The 24391-nt window shown below is 40.5% G+C and overlaps 1 protein-coding gene across 5 annotated transcripts in view; it reads right to left on the bottom strand.

Annotated features, from left to right (window-relative positions):
• Positions 1–23919, bottom strand: part of LOC109032005 (methylthioribulose-1-phosphate dehydratase) — a 35704-nt gene extending 11785 nt beyond the window's left edge. The window contains exons 1-3 of one of the 5 annotated variants that reach the window (XM_019043882.2): positions 23797–23919; positions 23128–23289; positions 15326–15486 (exon numbers count right to left, since the gene is read on the bottom strand). In XM_019043882.2, the coding sequence (XP_018899427.1) occupies positions 15326–15486; positions 23128–23252 (286 nt within the window). In that variant the 5' untranslated portion in view covers positions 23253–23289; positions 23797–23919. Of the gene's footprint in view, positions 1–15325; positions 15487–23127; positions 23290–23578 lie in introns of all 5 variants that reach the window. The other 4 variants (XM_019043884.2, XM_019043881.2, XM_072296502.1 and 1 more) reach the window with 4 other exon arrangements.
• Positions 23920–24391: the final 472 nt, after the last annotated feature.

Below are 24391 nucleotides of genomic sequence, written 5' to 3' on the forward strand. Positions count from 1 at the left end.
TACAAGCAATTCAACGATGACGCTCCGACCGACAATACCGACAATGATCCGGGCGCCGATCTCCGTTCCAAGTTGTCTGCATACTTCCGTCCGTCCACTGATAAGGTGCCAGCGGCGGCGTGGCACGTCAACCCCATTCTTCTCCGATCCATTTTTTTCCTCCCAAGCTCCCCCTCCCTTGAAACGAAAATTTCGCGACAGCGCCATGTTTTGGAGGCGTGCAGTGAGTTTGGAGTCCCTCTTGGGGGATTCTAAATTTGCCTGCTCAATTCAATAAATGGCGAGTATCTTGACAAGTTGAAAGGCTGGTTTGCGATAGCCAGGAGTTCGTGAAGTCCTGGGTTTCTCTCATCAGGCCCTGATGCGTAAACTGCAGTTTCAGCGTATGAACGACGACTGGTCCGGATGCGATCAGCGCACTACACGTGAGATAGGGTGTTTTTCGCGTTAGAGAACATCCTAAGAGCATGACGCCACGATGCAGTAGACCGCTGCGCGGTTGCCACGCCCTGCGGGAGCCAACGGGATGGCCCAAGACTCGTAATAGTTTCGGCAGCTCTCTAGAAGGCGCGTGGCAACGGTGCAGGGGACCCTGCCTGCTGGACATCGCGTAGTCATGTTTAGAGCACGGGAATTGCTGATTTCACTGGATTTTCCGCTCAAATCGTACGAAATTGAGGGTGAGACGCTCCTAAGGAAGATCTATGAAATCAGTCTTCTCTTAACGCGGTGACCTCACTGCTCGCGGTAAGCAACACGCGGTATAGCCCCGTTGCCCCCCAGTTGGCCCCGAGAGTTTTCGACTCAAACCCCCCCCCTTTTTCTTTATTTTAAAATTGTATTTGTTCTTTTATTTCCAGTTTTTATAGTGAGCGTTATGCATAGTTATTTGTTGTTGTAATTTTCCGTAAACGTGGTTGATTTGTCCGAAATAGTTAGACCGATCCGAGGTGTCTCCGGTGGATTTACGTTATGGTGTATGATGAGTGTTGTTTGCGTGGTTCCTGTGTGTATTTTCGTCATTTAACATCAACTGGTGTAACTAAAGGGAGTGGCACCCTAAAACCCGTGCACGTTTTGATTTGGACTTCTCCCCATCTCTCATGAAATCAGTGCTGATCAGAAACGAAAAGATTAACTAAGTCCATGGGACAGGTTTGATAGAACATCCTATTGCGTCAGAATACACTTTATATTAGTGTGTGTTGTTACAGCTCTACCAATTATTTATTAGGAGGACTTGAGGCCTCATTTCCTACCTTAAGTGGTGGAAAATTCGCCCCCCCCCCCTTCCCAATGTTTCTCCTAACAGCAGAGGAACATAAGTTTTTGGCCAATCTTTAGGGTATCCCGTCTAGTCCCTTGAGTTTTAGCCGTTTCACCCCCCTCCCCTAAAAAGTGTGGTAAACCCCGAAACTCTTCCCCGTCAAAGTAATGGCCTAGAGATATTAAGAAAAACTTGGTAAGAACCTTTTAACTCTAAATCAAGCCAACCTGACGAATGATAATTTAGGCTCTGCTGTACTATCGACGAATTTGGCTTCGCGCATGGGACGCTCCAAATCAAATGTAAACTGTGCGACACTCACAGAAGAGCGAGTGCGTCTTCATGAGAGTGTTATCAGATAACGTGCCGCCCCGCGCCGTCGCTAAGTGGTCACCAGAGACTCTGCACGAAACTTTTTTTTTTTTGTACAAACAAATTTAGCACTTTCAAATTACAAACATAGAACATAGATATCTTATAAGATAGTTTACTATGATAAATGAGTGAGGATGAAGATGAGAATATGAAAACTTGGATTAAACTTAAGAATAGGGTTAACTATCTATAAAGACAATAGCCTAATTACTTAAAAATAGGCAAATTTTTATAAAGACATTAGAACAACTGCACATACAAACACAGTGGGTTTTAACTAAATCTAATTAAGAAAATGAAAGTCCCCATATCTGAAAGCGGAAAAGTACAACGAAACACCTCAGGAAAACATCCCCGCTGGAAAGAAAATCATTCGCTGGGCCGTTTTTTTTTGCCCCCCCCCCAAGCCAAAATGGCGGCCGATATGCGCCGCCGCAGGGTGCAAATGTTACAACTCCCTCACAATGTTAAGTGACACATCGATTCCTATGTAATTTTGGTTGTAGAATCCGAATATGAGGTCAGAAATCCCTCACGACTAAAAGGGATCCTGCAAATTCAAGAAGGCGGCCAAAAATAGGCCCCGGAGTAAAAATTCTCAATTCCAGCTTTTGGTGACGAGTGAGATGTCTTTTTTTACGTTTTTTGGGTCATAGGATCCAAATTTGAGGTCACAAATTCCCTTCTGGCCGACAGGGATCCCTCAAATCCAAAATTGCTTCCATTTTGGGGCTGACATGTTATTTCCGAAAGACGCGTCTAGTCGAGTGAGGTGTCTTTTTACCTGTTTTTTGGACCACATGATCAGCAACTGGGATCCAAGCTGTGTCCCTGTGGGCCGGAAGGTAAGATTTGTCCCTTAGCACCTTGATTGTAACGTTTTTATCAACTATTTAAATAAAAACTCAGAATTTCATTGTTAGAACGGCGCCAACCACACCAAGAATGCTCTATTCTTACAAATAATGTTTGACCTTTTTGCCTAGCAGGGGCTATAGTTTCCTGCTTCACAAAAAAACTAGCGCAAGAGAAATAGGAACAAAACAAAAATAATCTCCTTTTCAAGAAAATATAAATGAATTCAAGAAAAATGACAACCAGAGTACAAATTAATTGTATACACAGCTAGTAAATGAAACTAATTTCTTCTGCTGTTAAATTCACATACAGCCCTAAGGAAATTTCTTTTGTAATCTGGATGAGACTTTGGTACTTTGTACTTATTCCATATTTTTAAGAAAGCAGCATGAGTGACTCGAGGACAAGAACAAAAACCGGCCCAACAAATGATTTTTGGAACCCATTTTGGCCGCCATCTTGGATTTGAGGGATCCCTGTCGGCCAGAAGGAAATTTTTGACCTCAAATTTGGATCCTATGACCCAAAAAACATAAAAAAAGACACCTCACTCGTCACCAAAAGCTGGAATTGAGAATTTTTACTCCGGGGCCTATTTTTGGCCGCCATCTTGAATTTGCATGATCCCTTTTAGTCGTGAGGGATTTCTGACCTCATATTCGGATTCTACGACCAAAATTACATAGGAATCGATGTGTCACTTGCCATTGTGAGGGAGTTGTAACATTTGCACCCCGCGGCGGCGCATATCGGCCGCCATTTTGGCTTGGGGGGGGGGGGCAAAAAAAAAAAACGGCCCAGCGAATGATTTTCTTTTCAGCGGGGATGTTTTCCTGAGGTGTTTCGCTGTACTTTTCCGCTTTCAGATATGGGGACTTTCATTTTCTTAATTAGATTTAGTTAAAACCCACTGTGCGAAAGATAAGCTAAAAAATTAACCGTGTATATACAGATATATGTCTTTTAATTTCACTCATACGAGTTACTAACCCTTGTAGTAAGTAAAAGATAAACAAAATTGATCGTCAATAAAATCGGTTACCAGGTCAGAGGTTTTCGCCTTTTGAGCCTGCGAAAAACGTTTGAGTTGTCGAGGAGGGAAATGGCCTCCACATTAGGATGAAATCCCAAGCGACGTTCATAATTTTCCGTCAGTTCCCGAATGTAGCTATTCACTAACACGATGCCTAAGTCCTTGTGGATATCAGAATTCAGAATTTCTGATATACCACTCGGCATTAACCATCTGTCTCAGGGTCACATTCTGCAACGTCTAGATCCGTTTGATGTTGGTATCTGCGGCACATCCCCAAAACATGCAAGCATAACCCCAAACTGGCCTTAAAATACACTTGTACAGGAGAATCTTGTTATCAAGGGAAAGCTTAGAGCTACGCCCCAATAACCAGTACATCCTTTTGCGTTTAGCTTTAAGTTGTTTGAGTTTAGATTTTAAGTGCCCCCCTACTTGAGCTTTTTATCCAGGATTGCTCCGAGATATCTAGCCCAGTCGCAGGGACGGATAGGTTTCATGTCAAGAAAGACGGGTTTCCGGCCGACCCTCCTGTTTGAAATGATTAGATGTTGCGATTTCAAGTTATTAAGTGCAATCCTCCAAATCTTTGTCCACTTGAAAACGCTGTCAAGGGATCCCTGAGCTAAGGCGTTAGCCTTAGGCAGGTCATCTCCTACTCCTACGATGGCAGTGTCATCTGCAAAGGTACCCAAATCAGAATCGGGGTTAACTGGAATATCATAGGTGAACAGCAGGTAGAGGATTGGTCCCAGGACGCTGCCCTGGGGGACACCCGCAAAGGTGCGTATTCACTGCCGAGCGCGGGCGCACCGAACTAGTCCAGGCAAACAAGGAAAAGAGCCTGCAAAAATCCCGGGTAGCAATGTTTTCATCGATTCCTATGTAGTTTTTGACGCTGAATCCGAATTTCAACTTTGCGCCATTTTATTCGGACCGGAAAGTTGCCTAATTTGGCAAAAATGGCCTAAAATCGGCATTTTTTGCGGATTATGGCCTGTAACTCGCCAAAAATTGATCTGACGACAAAATTAGTTATTTTCAGAAATAAAGCTCGTTAAATTTCCTATAAAAAAGTTCCTATACATTTTTTGCCTAGGGGCAAAATTAAGCGCGCTGGCGGGCGCCAAACTTTGAAAAATGAGCGAAAATTGCGTTTTTTTTGCGGATTATGGCCTGTAACTCGCTAAAAATTGATCTGAAGACAAAATTAGTTGTTTCGGAAATAAAGCTCGTTAAATTTCCTATAAGAAGGTTTCATACATTTTTTGCCTACGGGCAAAATTAAGCGCGCTGGCGGGCGCCGAACTTTGAAAAATGAGCGAACATTGCGGGGTTTTTTTTGCGGTTTTTGCTGTATGTCTCCTTTTTTACCCGTCTGCAGAGTAATTTCTGGACAAATTAAGTGAAGATAATAAAATTCACACTGAGTTCCATGAATCGATGTGAAAAATAAGCAGCCCAACACATTGCAGTGTTGCCAAAATTACCTAAAATTGTTCGTTGGCGGTTTTGGACCATTAATTGCCTTATTATCCGTCTATTTGTTTAGTCTCCATTTTGTAAAGCGGGGATAATGAATCGCAATCAGCGAAAAGGAGGATGAAATAATTCTTTGTCACAATTTTTTTCATCAGAATGAGGTGGAAACACTTCAGAGGGTCGTGCGTCCACTAAAGTGCTCTATCGTGACACTTGTAGTGAAGTTGCGCCAGGACATCGAGCTCCTTGAAAATGGCATAGATCGAACAATGCAAAGTATGAAATTAGTTTGGCAATTAATATAAAATCGATTAACTTCATTTTATATAAAAGTAACGTACATATTAACGATGAAAACATTGCTACCCGGGATTTTTGCAGGCTATAGCCCCTTTCATGGCTTAATTGCCTGGACTAATGGACCACTTTCAAAATTTTACGCGCATGTCACCCGAAGATGTTCTCTGCCATTTTCTAATAATAATAACACAAATCACCACAAAACATGAAATAAGAGAGCACACGTGCGTCAAGAACAGCGCAGAGTAGGCGCGACCGTCCACACTGGCGAATGCCTCGGCGCGAATTTCCTTAGATGTGCGTTGAAAAACCGACAAGGAGCCTGAGCACGGCCGCACCGCATGAGCGCCGTTCGCGGATGCTCATTCGATGCGTCGCACTATGGTCCAATAGCCCGATTTAAGCGGCAATAAATCGGAAAAATGAAGTTTGGAAAAAGTTCGATTTCAATACGTAGATCGATAGTACATACTCTAAAGAAGACTCCTGTAAAATATCATCTAGATTGAAACACTAATAAAGATGTGACAAGCCTGGGAAGTGCGGCGCGCGGAGCACTTTTGAGTACGCTTCCAGTTACCGAGCGGCAGTGCTGTGTTTAAGGTCTTGTTTTCGTTGTTTCACCGTAACTGAAAGTGTTTGGGTACTTGATTTACAAAATATAAGGTAATTTCTAGATGTTCCATGCTGAAACAATTCTTTTTTATCATGTCTAATGCTCTAGATTAACCCTTAGACATAGTCAATTTTTTCGATAAAATCGCAAAAGTATGACCCAAAAAATATACTTTGCACCTCTGAGCACCTCGTAATTTTACTCGGAAGTTATTGTCAAGACTGTAGACTACCTTTTAGTCTGAGTGGCAGAACCATAGTCCACCATAGCCTCAAGTTATTTCTCATGAAAAATGACGTTTTCGCGTTTCTTAGCAGTCACTACTATTAGCTATCATATGCCATTGACCATGCATTTTATCATGTTCCACTCTCATATTCTATCAAAACAGATGCCTTAGAGCCTAAATCTGCCCAGGCAGAATAATACGAGTTGATGGGGCTGATCGGAAGGAATTGAAACTTATGCTCAAGAACAGCGAAGAATCGCCTCAGGAGGCAATTTTAAAGGTCCCGTAAAAGTTTTTTTTTGACGTTTTACCATGTTTCAAACATATAATCTATCAGAATGGATACATGTAGGCTCAAGTTTAACTTGGCAGATGAAAACGCGTTCAAACGGATCGGAACGTTTGATTGGAGGGACTTGAAAGGAAGGCTCCCAAGCGATGAAATCGTCTTAGGAAGCTACTTTGAGGTCCCGCAAAAGTTTTTTTTTGACGTTCACCCATGTATCAAACACATAGTCTATCAAAATGGATATATTTAAGCTTAAGTTCAGCTTGGCAGACGAAAACAAGTTCAAACGGCTGATCGGTGGAACTTGAAAGTAGGCCTCCGCAGCCATGAAACTTTGAAGTATTATCCTGAGCTGTCTTTTTCAAGTTCCCTTGACAGTAGTGTTCGACGAAGTTCTACTTTTAGCTTCTTATAGTCCATCCAATGTAAAATTTAATTGTGAAGCTTAAAAAAAAAAAATAATTCCTCCGAGGATCGAACCCGGGACCTAAGATTTTCGGGATAGACACGGTGTCCACTACACCACCGCGGTATCGATGAAATTTCGCCTCAATTTAAGGTTTTTGCACAAATTATACCGCAGTTATAAAAAAGTATAAAAATGTTACAAATTGATTTTTTTCTGAAAATGTTAGCATATTTGCACTCAGCGACCCAAAAAACCCCTGAAAACTCATGTTGCAAGGTATAAACATACATATCTGATTTAATGCCGCTTAAATCGGGCTATGGGACCATAGTGCGTCGCACCGTCCACATTCCCGCGCATTCGTTGCGCGGGTTATTCGCTGCGCTGTTCGGTGCGGCCGCGCTCGGCAGTGAATACGCACCTCAAGGATGGGCCTCAGTCAGTGCAGAGCGCGAACCTTCATTTCGAACCCTAAAGGACCTGCCTCTCAAATATGACTCTAGAAACCTGTGGTGGTTATCTGGTAGAAGTTTACGAATTTTGTAAAGGAGGCCTTCGTGGTGGACTCGGTCGAAAGCCTGGCTTGCATCTAGAAAAACGCAAGAGCATACTTTTCCCTGTTCTAATGCGTTTTCGGCTATACTCACAACTCTGTGGATTTGTTCTAACGTGGAATGACGACTCCTAAATCCGAACTGATGGTTCGGGATAATTTCTCTCTCATCAATCAGGGGAAGGAGGCGTTTCAAATATACCCTTTCAAATAATTTCCCCAGAATAGAGAGACGGGAAATAGGTCTATATGAGGAAGCTTCGTATAAAGGCTTACCTGCGCGAAAGTAAATTCGGCGATAGTACGTGGTATTCGCTTGAGAGTCCTGGCAGAAGCCAGAGAGCCAACCCTACCGGCGAATGCCTTTTTGCTGGGCTCGAATGGGCGCTTTGCCGCAGGGATCCTTCGTTTCTCCTCACAGTCACAAAAAAAAATTCGATTTAGCGGATTTCTTTTTAGTTTTCTCGCTGTCGTTTAATTTAATCTGGGCATTTCTAATTTTTTTTTCCGTGCCTCAATGGTTGGATGAACGGGAAGGCACGAGTAGGACTCAACACGTAGCCACCTCCCCGTGGTGGATCCTGGGTAGTTGCGTAGAGAAGTCACGAAATTATGACTTTCAACTTGCAGAGAGCTACGGACTGAAAATTTAACCAAGTTTTTCATAATATCTCCAGGCCAAAGTCGAACCATTTCTCTGTCGGGGAAGTTTCTTGGGGTTTACGACACTTTTTAGGGGGGGGGGGGGGAGCCCAGGAGGAAAAAACTGGACCGGAGAAGAATGGGGTTGACATGCCACGCCACCGCTGCGCTGGTACCTTATCAGTGCAGTGGACGGATGGAAGCGTGCAGACAACTCAAAGCGGAGATCGGCGCGGCGCCCGAATTATTGTCGGTGCGCGCGCATCGTTGAATTGCTCGTAACTCCCTTTCCCTCCGTTTCCCTAGGAGGTAGGTAGGAAACAGAAAAGAACGAATAATACACTCGACAGTTGTTTGTTTGATTTCAAGAGGAGGCATCTGACGATGCATTCTAATTTTACAAAAATCGACCATGAAACAACATGAAAAATGGCATCATTACAAGTTAAAGAGCCATGCACAAAGTGGCCCATTTTGGGGCCCTCGAAATTGGGGTCGAAGTGAGGTTTTTTTCATCCTTAGGGTGACCCTTTACACATACTAAAATTTCAGATTGAGTATCTATACGCACCGTTTTCGAGTTATGGGGGGGCAAAGTCCCCGATTTTCACCCATTCTTGCAGGTGTTTTAATGTCGAACTCCGGCTGTTACGAGGTACCAGATCTAGATATTGAAGCGCGGTTTGCGATGATTTGTTCAGCTATTCCTGTAGTATTTTTCCACATCTTTCACAAAGCCCCAAATGGTTTTTCGGGAGGCGGGGAGGGGGGCTTTATTCATACTATAATGACCGTAAGCGCATCTTACTGACTTTACTTTGTTCTCTTCTCTCCACGCCGCGGTCACGATGGTATTTTCTGTTGGGGATTTTTTTTCTTCTTCTTCACATTTTACCAATTTTTATGTCCTCCCCCTCTTTTCCCATTTTTACCCCCTCCCCCGCAATCCAAACACTTCCTCTCAAGTGCCTCTTCCTGTAAGGCAGATATGACGGGGTCATAAGAGGGGGATTATATTTCTTTCTTTACGATTGATAAACTCTGGCCCAACTTACTTCTCCCTTACAGGGCCCTCCTTACCCCTGTATTATCCCCCCCCCCCCTGCCCGATCCACTTTACTTGAAGTACTTTGCTCCCTCCGCAGCAGAAATGACGATGTTTCTGGCAAATAATGTTTTACTTATGTTTAGGTACTGAAATACTGAATACATGGGAGCCACCCTCCTACTCTTCTCCATTATTACCCCTCTACTTCCTCTTCCCCTTCCCCTCTTGTTTGTCCCTCTTTTGCCTCGTTCTCTTTACTTTTCACTTTTCTTCTACTTTTTACTACTTTTTTGTGGGAGTAATATGGTCACGTGAAGAGAAAGTGGAAGAGAATGTACCTAGGAAAGAATAAATCAAACATAGAAGTGGAAAGAGAAACGTGAAAAATATGAATAAGAAACAATTCTTCACAGGAAACATCGTCATTTCTGCTGCGGAGGGAGCAAAGTACTTCAAGTAAAGTGGAGCGGGCAGGGGGGGGATAATACAGGGGTAAGGAGGGCCCTGTAAGGGAGAAGTAAGTTGGGCCAGAGTTTATCAATCGTAAAGAAAGAAATATAATCCCCCTCATATGACCCCGTCATATCTGCCTTACAGGAAGAGGCACTTGAGAGGAAGTGTTTGGATTGCGGGGGAGGGGGTAAAAATGGGAAAAGAGGGGGAGGACATAAAAATTGGTAAAATGTGAAGAAGAAGAAAAAAAATCCCCAACAGAAAATACCATCGTGACCGCGGCGTGGAGAGAAGAGAACAAAGTAAAGTCAGTAAGATGCGCTTACGGTCATTATAGTATGAATAAAGCCCCCCTCCCCGCCTCCCGAAAAACCATTTGGGGCTTTGTGAAAGATGTGGAAAAATACTACAGGAATAGCTGAACAAATCATCGCAAACCGCGCTTCAATATCTAGATCTGGTACCTCGTAACAGCCGGAGTTCGACATTAAAACACCTGCAAGAATGGGTGAAAATCGGGGACTTTGCCCCCCCATAACTCGAAAACGGTGCGTATAGATACTCAATCTGAAATTTTAGTATGTGTAAAGGGTCACCCTAAGGATGAAAAAAACCTCACTTCGACCCCAATTTCGAGGGCCCAAAAATGGGCCACTTTGTGCATGGCTCTTTAATAAATCCTCCAATTTCATGACGTATTCGAAAAAAAAGTATTATCAGAAATCTTTCACGCACACCGCACTTTAAAATCATTTTCCGTTCGATCGATATGGAATTTTACGGTTTTACACTTGGCAATGCTGCTGAAAGGAAAAAAATTCGTTGTAGGCATTGACATTTTGCGAAAAGGAGTGTCCAATAGAGAAGAATAACATTCAAGAAATGGGCCTATTGCAAACTTAAGCTATAACAAAAATTAGGGTTGTTTCGATCAGTAAGTGTCAAAAATCACGATGGCAAAGTTTGAAACGCACTTCTAACTCCACAATCTGCGTGAGAAATTTGCATATTTTTGAGCTTCCCGCTTCAAAAACAATACTAAGGCACAGGTGAAAATTTCGTTAGAGTAGTCGTTCCATTCAACCGTTTCGCAATACCAAGTCAGCCAAGGCGGATCCTTATCAATGCGAAGACATCGTGAATGTAAACTTGCCAGGTGGTTCACAAATGGTTAGAATCTCGTCCAGCACTTGTGTTTTGATGGATTGGTGTCGGCCATGTTGAATAATTATTGTGTAGTATCCTAGTGCACAGAGGTTGGATAGAAAGACACCACTGACGGAATGTTCAGCTGTGCCATAGAACCTTTTGTTTTTCAGGCGGGAAGCTCAAAAAAACGCGAATTTCTTACGCAGATTGTAAAGTTCGGAGTGCATTTCAAATGTTGCTAATACGCTCTTCGTAATTTTTGAGACACTAACTGATAGAAACAACTCTTTTTACTTTTTACTTTACTCGTGTCAGCCTATTTTCCCGCAACTAATGAAAAACCGGCACAGAAATGGCCATACTCTGTCTATAAAGGTACTCTAACAACAACGTGTTTAAGTATTTTTTTTTTTTTAAGTGTGAACGTTAAAATTATCCTGAACCGGCTCAACTCACAAGGGGAGTGTACGATTTGACATCCTGCAGCCTAATTGTTGAGATTTATGTCGGTACGACAAGAATCAAAAATCGATACATTACACGGCGCAGATAGGGTTATGTCTTGTCCTATCTTGCCGACATAGCCAGTTAAAGTTTCAACAATCAGGCTGCAGGGATTCGGTTCATTTTGCTTGTACATGTAGAAGAGACAAACTTAAGGTTGGCTCATTTTTTTTTAACCGTCACCCCCCAACCGTTCTCGAGATATCGATTTTTACATTTACAATTTTTGCACGTTTCCGCGGGGTGTGCCGGCGAGTTAACTGAGCGCCGGCAAGCCGCACAAAGCGCTCTCCCTGTGAGCGCCGATCAAGATGAATACCTATCTACCGACTTGACCGGCGGCCCTCTCCAACCGCTCTGTAGCCGAGTGATAGGTAGCGCGCTTGCCTTACTCAAGTCGTCGTGGATTCGATTCTCTCCCCGTGGCTCTAATTTTGATACATGTCTCAAGGCTGTTTTACATGTTTTATTTATTTTTATCACATAAACTGTTTCTCATTTCTTCTCTTTATGCTCCTTCCCGATTTCAATGCATGTTTTTTAATGAGTGCTTATTTCTTTTATTAAATTTCTGTGTTGTTTTTTTCCGCTCATTTCTTTTGTTTGCTACGAAAACACAGCCTTTAAAAACATACATATAATGCCATAAGAAAAATATAAATATATGTTGCAGGCTGAAGGTCAAATCCGGCATTTAGGCAAATGGGCAAATTTAATCGAAAACGTAGATTTGCTATTTGCCTAGGCATTTGACTAAATGACGAGGCAATTACATAAAAGCCTAGGCATTTGCGTTAACGCCGAGGGCACGTTAGGCAAAAAGGCAAATGATGTTCCTTTTCAGGCAAATAGTCAAAATCTGAGAAAAAGTCAATTTGCAATAATCCAAAAAACCACGGCCAAAAAAAAAAAAAAGAAAAAAAAAAAGTCTGTACCTTAAAAAGAATGGGGCAGTAGCATTACTTGTTCGAGCACGCGATGGGTTGGTGGCACTTGCTGGAACATTTCCTCTGATTTTTGAAGCAAGAACATCGTTTGGTCGCACATTGATTTTTACTGGCTTGGCAATTACACTTGACAAAGCCTTGCCCTTCAAATAATGAAACGCCAGAAACTGCTTCGCGGACCGACACTAGCTTATCCCTCGGAACCTGAGATATTTCAAATTTTATTGCCTCTACTTGTTTCAATTCTTCCCGCGAACACCAACTTTTGATGACACCTGCGGGTGTTCCAATTTGGTAAACATTATTGCGGACGTCAAGAACAATTCCTTCGATGTTTTTTGGGTCCAACGGACCACGATCAAATTTTGAAAAGTTCAAAATAATTGTATCTTCCACTTTTAAAGGTGTGAATCATTTCGAACTTCTTTCTGTCATTTTTTGAGCTGCAACTTTTTGTCGTAGATGGACTTCCGCTCTTGTTGTGCGTATTTCTGCCTCGCCATGACAATACTTACAAACGAATGGTTGGTCGCCGTCTTCATTACCACACTCTTGAAGACATGAATTATCGCAAGAGCTGCATTTTATTAAGCTACCAGGCTTTTGACAAGAGGAGCATTGGGATTGATCACCACACACATTCTGAGTAGGCTCGGAGCTCGACGTTGCAGTTTCAGCTACTTTGTGAGCCGGGCTGGAGCTTGGTGTCACCTTGACCTCATTAAGAACACAGTTTACTATTTGCCTAATCAGCCTTCGGCATTTGGTCAAATCTTCAGGCATTTGCGCAAATGCCTAGGCAATCGACGAATTTCAATGATTTTTACCATTTCTTTTCTATTTGCCCAGGCATTTGCCTAAATGCCGAATTTGACCTTTAGCCTGCGACATATATACCGGCCAGATCACAATTTATCACTAACAATGGATCATACGCCTTGGATTTTTTCCTCTTTAAGAATTTGTTCAAAATTTGGTTTATTTTTGGATTTTATGTAGCGCACTACTTTTCGCCTCCTGATCCCGTGCGCTTTTTTAAATTTTGCTCCCCATCCTAAAGAAGCAGTGAATTTATAATGGGGCCCGATTGAAGGGACTGCATTTGCTAGACCGAACGCTAACAGATTACGCGTAGTTACGGGTTGCCTCATTGGACGAGCTTCCTTAAGAAATGAGCGAAAAAAAAGAAAAGAGAGAAAAAAAACAACAAAGAAATTTAATAAAAGAAATAAGCACTCATAAAAAAAATGCATCGAAATTGTGATGGAGCATAAAAAGAATGAATGAGAAACAGTACATGTGATAAAAATAAATAAAACATGTAAAACAGCCTTGAGACGTGTATCAAAGTCAGAACCTTGGGAAGAGAATCGAACTGAGAATTGAGTGGAAGGCGAGCGCGCTACCTACTACTCGGCTACAGAGTGGTTGGAGAGAGCCGCTGGTCAAGTTGGTAGGTATTCATCTTGACCGGCGCTCATAGGGAGGGCGCGCGGCGCTTTGTGCGGCTTGCCAGCGCTCAGTTAACTCGTCGGCACACCGCGCGGAAACGTGCAAAAATCGTAACTGTAAAAATCGATATCTCGAGAACGGTTGGGAGGTGACGGCTAAAAAAAAATGAGCCAACCTTAAGTTTGTCTCTTCTACATGTACAAGCAAAATGAACCCAATTTCAGGATGTCACATCGTAGACCCTTGTCCTGTCCCTGCATTATTATAAGGAAAGCTTCAACAAAGTTCAACTATTTTTACATATTTAACGTAATACCTAAACCTAATCACGGAGTACATTCTGTTTTGACGTTAAACATGACTTCAAATTTTTTCTTCCATCAAAACAAGCAGAAATCTCAACTCAGTCCCCGTTTTCTCAACTCAGTCCCGTAAGAGTAGTATTCCATGAGCGAGGGGGGGGGGGGGGGGGGGGGGCTGACAATGAGTTGAGAAATGGGGACTGAGTTCTTTAAAGTATGAAAAACTTCTTTTTTTCCCTGATTCCCCTCGTTTTCTCCCTCCTCACTCCCTCCCCCTTCACCCTCTTCTCTTGTCTCCCAGTCCCCCCCTCCCGATTTCCTCTTAGACACTCTTTCCATTACATCTATCTCTCTATCACATTCATTTCCTCTCAAATCAGTCCCCATTTTGATATGGCTTAATTTTGACAGAAATATGAGTTCCTCTAGCACCAAAACGGATTTGTTACAACTAATATCGATGTAACACCTAAAAAAAATTGAATGTATTCTATACAAAAATCCACCAGGGAAATGAAGAAATTGGCAGGAAGAAATTTAGATATATTTCAGTTTTCCATCCCAAAATCTGCCCTTTTTTGGAGATAATTCCTTTCCTGACAATTTGGAGGCTTTTTTTAATGAAAATTCATTGCATTTACAACACATTTCCATGCAGTTTGAAAACATTTGGGAGGACAATTATGTGAAATAAAGACAAAAAAGCAGAGGGACTGAGTTGAGATTTTATCCGGGTTCATAATTTCTGCCTGCCCAGCGAAAGACTGAAACTCTGTTTCTTGTAGAAACCATTATTGATTCCGTGTGCAAATTACGAGAAGTTTCAGAAAAACATGTCTGCCAAGGCGTCTTTAAGAGTTCATTTTTCGAAAATTTCGGACTGAAATAGTAGAAATAGCAGAGAATTACCCTTAGACATATCACTTAACCCACAGCGCTCTAGCCACGGAATCAGGAACAGTCTAAACAAATGGCGGCCGAATTTAGACCCTATGCAAACTAAATTGGGACCAGTTGGCTTGAGGTGATTTTCCAGCTGTTTTTGGAGCCTGCGACCTTAAAAATATGTAGCTCTAGTAGTGTTGTATATGTAACTGTAGTATGTAGTGTAGTGTAGTAGTTGAGTCTTCTCTTGGCGCCGTATTTGAAGTTTAAAATTTTATGGGGCCATTTAGGATGGCGGCCAAAATCGGCTGCCATCTTTTCGCAGGGCATTTCGCTGGGATGAGGGGTCTTTTTGACAATTTTTTTAAAAATTTAGAACTCAAAAAACATTAAAGTTGACACCTCACTAGAATTTTTGTGCCGTTAATAAAAATGTAAATTTTCAGCCACTACCTATCTTGTTTTTGGGACCTAAATCTCCAATTAAAAAAAATGAAAGACCAGATCAATGAAATAATTTTGACTATTTTACCTCTATATGCATTCATGAACAGAGGAGTGCACTGACTTTTCTTAAGTTTTTTCTCAGCAGGAGGAAGCTTGATGTCATTTCCATGGATATCCTGACAAAACAAATCGTTGGGCTGCATTCTTTCTTTTTGAACGCCTGAGGGGGCAATGTAAATGTGATCCCTGAAACAAGAAGGCAAGAATAATCAAAAATATTGTACATCTGTAGTCAAAAACATACTTAAATTACTTAGTAGCCAACAAAATAATCAGATCATTCCTGCTAAAAGCTAAAACTGAGCTTGATGTTACCATATAACTAGTTTGATATCCTCTTAAACGGGGGGGGGGGGGGGGGAAGATGTATTAAACTGCTATACTGTTATTGATAAGTTAGCCTCAAATTTTTAAACGCTAAGTCGGGTAACTGAAAATCGTAAATTTATGAATTTTGAAGTGAACATTGTAGGAGGGCTGTGTAAATCAGTTTTGTGGTCTTCTCTACTGCATCATCCACTGTCGTGCCTCTGACGTGAGTATTTTGGAACAACGATTTCTACTGCTATTGTTCTTTCAACAGGTAGCATTTTGATAGAGTTACGCAAACCAATCAAATCTATATTGCGGTGCTTCAGAATCTTACCTCCTATTTTAATTTAGAAAATTGGAGAAAGGGATCTCGCTTGGTCCATAAGTTTCTTTGGGGAGTGTGGCTAATTCGTCAAATGATTTGTTTGCTGGTTTCTCAGGCAACGGTTAAGTTCTTACCTCTGAATACACATCTGAAGATAGATCCAACTTTCTACGAGGCACCATTTTGGCACAATCCGCGAGAAGTGATCCCTCACTTCAGCACATCGAGTATGGTTTGGGTCGGTCGGGCGGTGCGTGTAAGTCACGTAAACAGAAAAACCGATCAGCATCCGAGCGACAGTCTTATCTCCGATCCCACACGCCTTTTCTTTCCACCGTTCTAATCAGTTTCTTTCTCTCTCTCACTCTATTGTCCTTACCAGACAGACACTCACTGCGTTTTAATTTTAGCCGACCTGTCCTAGAAATTATCGAAACTTCAATACCTAGCGTGCTTTGCAAAAACGGTAGCTCGTAGAGAGTTGGTGCAATGATGAGTTTTGATCGACATCCATTGACGAATTTAAAACAATAAAAACATTATTAAAAATCGATTGTGGTACAATCCCATTAGGCGTGTGCAGGGTCCTTTGAATGGAAATCTCACGTGTGATGAAGCCTTTTCTTACGTACAGAAAACAAAAAATAGTTGAAAAACCTGTATTAACAATTTATGACCCGCAGAAACTCATTTTTGTAAACACTAATGCCTCACCTTGTGAAGTGGGCGCAGTCTTATGTCATCTTATGGCTAATTTTGACAAACCAGTCTCTCTGAAAATAGCAAAAACTGCACTTATGCGCCTTTTCCTCCAAGCCCCTTAATTGAGGGTATAAATATGAAACTGCAATTTCTTTAGTAACGTCAAATATTTAATTGACACAAATACAAAGCTGAGTAATGAAATAAAATAAGAGGGCCATCAAAAAAGTAAGGTTCCCTACCTTGTATCTTCCGAATGAAAAGAGATAAATCAAATCGGTAAGTAGACACAACTTAGGCATACTCTAAGCTTTAAAACAAGCCTAAGTTTTTGAAAATCGACCAAAGGGTTCGCGAGAAAACTCAATTTTACTGAGACAACCTCCTGTCGCCGCGTGCCCACCACTGGGGTCAGGATGCGCGGAGGATGCTCAGGATGCTCAAATATTTCAGACTCGGGTATTCGCCTCTAAATATCACATCAAGAAGAAATTTAGTCAAATAGGAAATTTTTAGAGTAGGTCCTAATTTACTTTTTGACGTAGTATCCACATCTTTCTTGACATTACAGCAGCTTCTTGATGCCGTCCGCGTAAAAGCTCTCGTCTTGGCTCCGAAACCAGTCACTGACAGCGATCTGTACCTCTGAATCGGTTGGCAATCGTTTTTCATCAAGTAATATTTTCCGCTCGGTAACAGATGAAAGTCACATACGGCTAAATTAAGAGAGTATGGAGGCTTGGGGGAAAATTTCCCGACGCAAAGCAAACGATTCAGAGGTACAGATCGCTGTCAATGACTGGTTTCGGAGCCAAGGCGAGAGCTTTTAGGCGGACGGCATCGAGAAGCTGCTGCAATGATACCAGAAATATCAAAAAAGATGTGGAGACTGCGTCAAAAATTAAGTTCAGACCTTCTCAATGAAAACTTTGAAATTCTTTTTTGATGTGATGTCTAGAGGCGAATACCCGAGTCTGAAATAATCGACTGTCCGCGCATCCTGACCTCGGAGGTGGGTACGCGGCAACAGGAGGTTGTCTCAATAAAATTGAGTTTTCTCGCGAACCCCTTGGTCGATTTTCAAAAACTTGGGCTTGTTTAAAAGCTTAGAGTATACCTAATATGTGTCTACTTACCAATTTGATTTATCTCTTTTCGTTCAGAAGATACAAGGTCGGGCACCTTACTTTTTGGATTACCCTCGTAGCTACTGATTTTTTATTGTTTATTGTTGGTTTGCGCTAACGCCAGAATTGGCCGCCCAAAATTTCCAAACCTTCAATGTTGTATTGAATTTATCCTGATTATTAGTTTTACTATTGATTCCTCCGACGCAAAAAGACCCGCTCCCAGATGCTGCCGTTCCACAGCCCAATCCCTCGCGTAAAGCGCTTTGCGCCGGCGGCTGGGCTCGCATCGCAACTCTCTTCATAAGTGATGTTCCATTCTGCAATAATTTTAAATACCCTTAAATGTACAGATTTTGCCATTCTCTGTCCTATTCGTTTATTTTCACGCGAGTGCATGCATAAATACGATGAAAATTGTCTTCACATTGTATGTGTGAAGTATCTGTTAGTTCCGAATTGCGGTTCGGTCTATTTGCTCTCTTTGTAGAAAGCATGGAGTGAGAGGGGGGTCAGTATCCCCTCCTGTTATTTTATATTTATTTTATTTTACTTTCATTAATTTCTTCGCTCCGGAAATAATTTAAATATCTTTACACGATTGATGGAATATTTGCTGCATTGGTATGACCTTTTGAGGGATGGTGTTTTGCATTAAAACTGAACTTTTTGTAAACATTGCCATTTTTTACAATTTTATACAGAGCTGCGTCAAACTAAAAAATAGTCAAAATTTTTAAAACACCATGCCGTTACTTATTGTGAATTTTATGTAATTTCACGTAGTTGCAGTGTTTTGTGATCGGACACTTCTGAAATGCTTAAAAATCAAAGAAATGAAGCTAAAAGCGGACTTTTTTTGGATAAAATGTCATTTTTGATCCAGGAGGAAGTTTTATTAGTGGCGAATATTATCACATAAAAGGATGTTAAACACACTTTTCAGGACCATTTAACGTACTTTTCAGTAACACCATTCACGTTAACTTTGAAACTCATCTAAAAGGGATAAAATCTCAAAAATACCTAAGAAGTCAAATTTTATCAAATTTTTTTTACTTTTCTAAAAACAAAATTCAGTGTTAAGACCCCTTTAAAAGGTTTTACAGCAAACTGGAATTACCCTACTTTATATTTAATTTAATAAACTTTTCACTGCGCACCTTTTTTCTCTTTTAAACATCACTTTGCACATAAAAAATCAGAATTTTTTTTCCCCCCGGCACATTGCAATTTTTATCAACATTGCCACCGCATTTTCACGAGAGACACCAAAAAGACAAATGAAGGTTGATTACCGTGCATGGTTTGATGAAAAAAATTGTTCGTGGCAACGAAAACCATGAAAACCTGAGACAAAGCCTTTGACGTCTCGAAAATTGGCTTCTAAGTACACCTAAATACCTTCAAAAATTTGTTCATTAACATTTTTTTAACTTTCATGTGCTATTACACTGGTACCAAAAAATATACTTTAAACAAAAATTACTTAATTTAAAAATTTTGAGTAAGTACATGTCAAGGAAGTGGTTCTAAACCGATCGGCCAGGTTTCCCAATAGACAAATTTAATGCCATGTTTAACCCTCTTTAAAAAGTTCATATTATCAATTTCAGGTATGAAATTTTTTGGAAATGTTATTCTCTAAACGTTCATTACCATCGTTAAATCGTATTCTCAGTTTCCAACTGTCAAAAAGCCGAAGATCGTTGAAATTCTGAAATTTCTAGAGAAATCGTTTTTCAGGGTGATTTCCTTAAACACGCTTTTCAGTTACGTCCTGTGAAATTTAATGGAAAACCAGTGTTGTATTCGTCTTCAAAATTTCATCACTTTTCTTAAAAGTATATAAAAGTTATGCTTTTATCGAAAACTAATTGATCGAAAGCGCTGGAAACGGGGAAAAAATCTGAATTTGTTGTGAAATATTGTCTTGATGCTTTTGAATGATTCGTCTCACAATAAGGTCATAAAAAATAAAAAGGTGACATGAATGAATGTTCTTCAGAAAAATTTACCGTACTTTCCAGTGAAGTCGTTGATTTAAACCGCAGATACTTATTTTGTCCTAAAATTAGTCAGGAACGCGAAAAATCGCTGATTTTCAGGCGATTTTGCCGGTTGTTATTTTCAAATAGCAAAATTCGGAGCGAAAAAATAACAAACGTCTAAAGTTTGAAAATAATTCTTAACTAAAATTTTATGATCTTTAACCATTTTTTTCTTGGGCGCATACTTTTGGAGTTATGAAGGAAAAACTGTTCATAGGTCCTTTTTGAAAATCGCCGTAGGACGCATTGTAGAAAAACTGCGATTTGACCACTTTCCAGACGGAATTTTTCTGTAAACTTTACTTTCTGTCTTATTAAGTACCTGGAAACTCGATATACCAATGGAAAAGTTTGTGCTAATCTGTCCAAGGTATAAAGCTAGATTGAGTGGACTGAAGGCAGGGTAGCCATACAAAAAAGAAAGTTGGGGTCCAAAGCCCCCTCCTGCGGGAGGTAATAGAGAATATTAGGGGGCCCCAAAGTAGCTTACATCCATGAACGTGTCTGAAGTTCCTTCTTAAAATATGAGGTAGGTAAAATTTTAGAGGGGGTTGACTGGACTTTAAGGACGCCCAGTATGATTGTCAACAAAAACATAATAAAAACTCGATGTTCCTATTGGCCTATCTTTAAAGCAATTGAAAACTCAAATTTTATGTTATGTTTACATCGGTAACTAATGCCTGGTACGGGGCTCATGCTGGTTATCAATATAATTTGATAATTAATTTATGAATCCACCCGAATATTGGCATATCGATTTGAGTTAGGTATTGTAGCAAAAACAATTAGCCTGTAGGCATAGAGAAAAAAAAGGAGGTGTTTGCATTTCGGGCATCTTGGAATTTTTTGATGCATTGATGACGTGGGTGGGTACAGCGACGTTTAGCTAAATATGAAAAACGGGCCATAATGTCCGATTTTTTTACTTAAATCAACTCATTATATAATTTCAAGCACTTTTTATAGAATGACTTTTTTCCTTAAATTACACCATTTCCAAGAAAATCGACAGGATAAAAACGTCGCTGTACCCACCTACGTCATCAAGTCATCAAAAAATTCCAAGATGCCCGAAATGCAAACACCTCCTTTTTTTCATCTATGGCCTGTAGGATTCCTTACATTACTTCCACCGCAATATCTCTAATGTAGGTATCATGTTGACGTGAGGTGTCAATTTTTTTATCGACGTAAGATCTTGACATGACTGTTTTCCCCTTCTTTCTGGATAACTCACCAAAATGGAGATCCAACCCATTTGACTCTTAACATTGGAAGATAAAATTAGGATATCATCACAGAATTTTATGGATACACTTTTAAAGATATGAGGATTGAATGAACAGGGTAACAGAAAAAAGGAACTTATGCTTAATAAATCCCCTTAAAGTAGCAGTGTGTTCAATGGGTCTGTGGCATACTTTTTTTTATCGTTTAAATCGAGGAGTCAATAGATGATTTTTTGACCAAAATGGATTTCAGAAATGGAATGTTCTCTCAATGCATGTAGGTAAATCTTGATATGAATTTCTTGATGCCTGTAAATTATCTCTTCAACAAACATCTTAAAATTATTCAGAACTTTCCCACGTTTTAAACACTCATTGTTACCTACTTTAAAATCCAGTATATTTTTTATGTAACACTATGCAGAAAAATGTATCGCTAAGTCTGTTAACCGAAGAAGGATTCTGTGTTTACCTTCCTTGCCTCCATCTTCATCATGCCGCTCTCTTCATCTCATCATTATTGTCACTGGCAAGACCAATCCACATAGGTCGATCATTGCGCAGCTTTTTTGAAATCCACTCCCCCGCCCGGCCCTAACTCGCAGCACCCATTGTGACGGAGCATTGAGTGCTCCCATAAGAAATACATTGCAGGCACTCAATACTACGTCACTGCGCAGTAGAGTACCAAAACTAGTCCTCGGAAATGATTGACCTGTGTGGATTGGTCTTCGTCACTGGTAAGTTCTTTAAATCATCCATTACTTGGGCGTTGGACTGCCGCAGGGTATTCTGAATGAATATGTATCAATATATTCCGTTATGGCTTTAAACGTGATCCTAGGGTATCTACTGAATAGGGATGGATGAATATCGAATTCGAATGCGAGTATTGGAATATTCAAAACTTTTCGAATGCCATTATTTGAGAATTCGAATCTTGCAATTGCGAATACTTCGGAAGCAAATATTTGAAATTTTCCATTATTGCTTCAATTTTTTATTTTTTATGAGGCATGAGAGATAGATGACACTTTTAACTATGACGGTCAGTCATTCCCGATTTCCCGTGTGGAGTTGTGGACGAGTTTTAATTATTAATAACAAGATTGACAATAGGGATGGACGGTTATCGAATTCGAATGCAATTATTCGAATGCGATTATTCGAATGCGATTATTCGAATGCGATTATTCGAATGCGATTATTCGGATGCGATTATTCGAATGCGATTATTCGAATACGATTATTCGAATATTCAAATTTGCGATTTCGAATACTTTGGAAGCAAATATTCGAGTGTGATGCGATTATCTCGGTGCCAATAATTAGAATATTCGATTATCTCGGTGCCGATAATTTGAATATTCGATTATCTAAATATTCAACCATCCCTACTACTGAACAGTTGATCTACAAAAATAACTTACCTACCTATAAATACCTAATGACGAGAAAGGAAAAAATCATGAAAATGGCTATTACTAATTGAATATTGAGGTAACCTCAATTTCTGTTATCACTATGACAGACATAAATAATCATCCATTCACGTTACAGATTTCCTTGGAAGTAGGGTTCATCCCGTCGATTCTACTTCATCTGATGCAGATTTGAACCTTTTAGACGTCCAAAGAATCCATTTTTGAATTCCATTTGGATCAAAAAATCATTGGTTGACTCGATATTTGCATTTGAAAAGCGACAGCCAATTCCTTATGTATGTGATGAAAAGACCTGGTTTGTCATGTACTGTGACGTAGCGAGCGTACTGGATCCGTCCCCATAGAAAAGTGACACTGAAATGTGTCGGTTCCAAAAACGGCTCTTTTTGGAGTTTGAGAGATCATTACAAGATGCTCTTTAAGTAACACCAACGTTCTTTTCGTGAAATTTGTCAGTGGAATCAGTTACCTATCACTTCGCAAATCCCCGCACCTTGGAACAGGCTCATTGTGTGCAAGTGACAGGGCACCTTTAAGGATAGAGACAGAAACCTGTGAGGAATTCACCAGCGTCAACACGAAATTTTCAAATTTTTTGAAAACGTACGGCCTTGCAAAAATATTTACACTCACCCTTCTTTGATACTAATCCCTCCACCAGTTCCTGTGACCCATCCTAGATTGTAGAACTGCTTACACAATTCTGGAATTAAAACAACAGGGCTCTCTGCATGCATTTCCTCATTGTGTTCATCCATTGTAAATGTAAATAGACTTGTGAAATAGACTTAATTCCTGAAAAAAAAAAAACAGTTGCTATAAATTTTAAACGCTTTTTCCAGTTTCAATAATCACAAGAAATAGAAACAGGACCTACGTCATTTACGTTCAAATGTAATGAAATATAAGAAAATTAAAGATTGGGAAGAAAAGGCATGTGTATACAGTGAAAACTGAGTGATGTGATAAGTTGCTGGGGACATCTTTGCTCAATATTAAAAGCAGTAAACACACGATGAAAGCAGCTTGAAGTAATAAACATTGTATGAATGATGCCCTAAAGAAAATATTAGAAGATTTCAACCTCCAGCTTAATTTATTGGGCACAATATTTATAGTTCGGGGTAGGTAATACTTAATGATGGGATAAGACAGACCCAACTTGACGTCTGATACGAGTGAAAATAAATATTAGATACAATTTTAATGTCCTGCTGCAGAGATATGCACTGTTACTGACAAACAGAAAAATCAGATAATTAAAAACTGAAATTAAGGGAATCTGAACACCTGAAAACTCACGTGTCACGAGCAACGCTCACGTGCACTACGGTACCATAGAGAAAAAAAAGGAGGTGTTTGCATTTCTGGCATCTTAGAATATTTGATGACTTGATGACGTAGGTGGGTACACTGGGTACAGCGACGTCCCATTCACGCTGTACCCACCTACGTCATCAAGTCATCAAAAAATTCCAAGATGCCCGAAATGCAAACACCTCCTTTTTTTTCTCTATGCCTGCTACCTGTGTATAGCGCACCACAGATTACAGATTAGGTTCCCCTTATACCCAGAGTAACGACAACTCGATTATCAGCTGACTGGCAGCCGACCTTGGCTGGCCATGGAGGCCGAAACGAGTGCACCCAAACGAACGATATTGAGGGGTAAGGATCAGGAAACCTGCGATGTCTGTCACACAAAAACAACAACGTCAACAAATTGATCAATTAAAAAGAAAATGAGATTGGTTTGTGAGTAATTTCTTAATCTCTTTTCATTTTGGACCGATGGAAATGACAATTTACTCTTGATAAACCACAATTAGGTGATATTTTCATTATTCTTGTTCACATTCGAGGTACCGCCATCTTGGTGCACTCGTTTCGGCCTCCA

Source organism: Bemisia tabaci, chromosome 2 (genome assembly GCF_918797505.1).
Source record: "Bemisia tabaci chromosome 2, PGI_BMITA_v3".
NCBI classification, from domain to species: Eukaryota; Metazoa; Arthropoda; class Insecta; order Hemiptera; family Aleyrodidae; genus Bemisia; species Bemisia tabaci.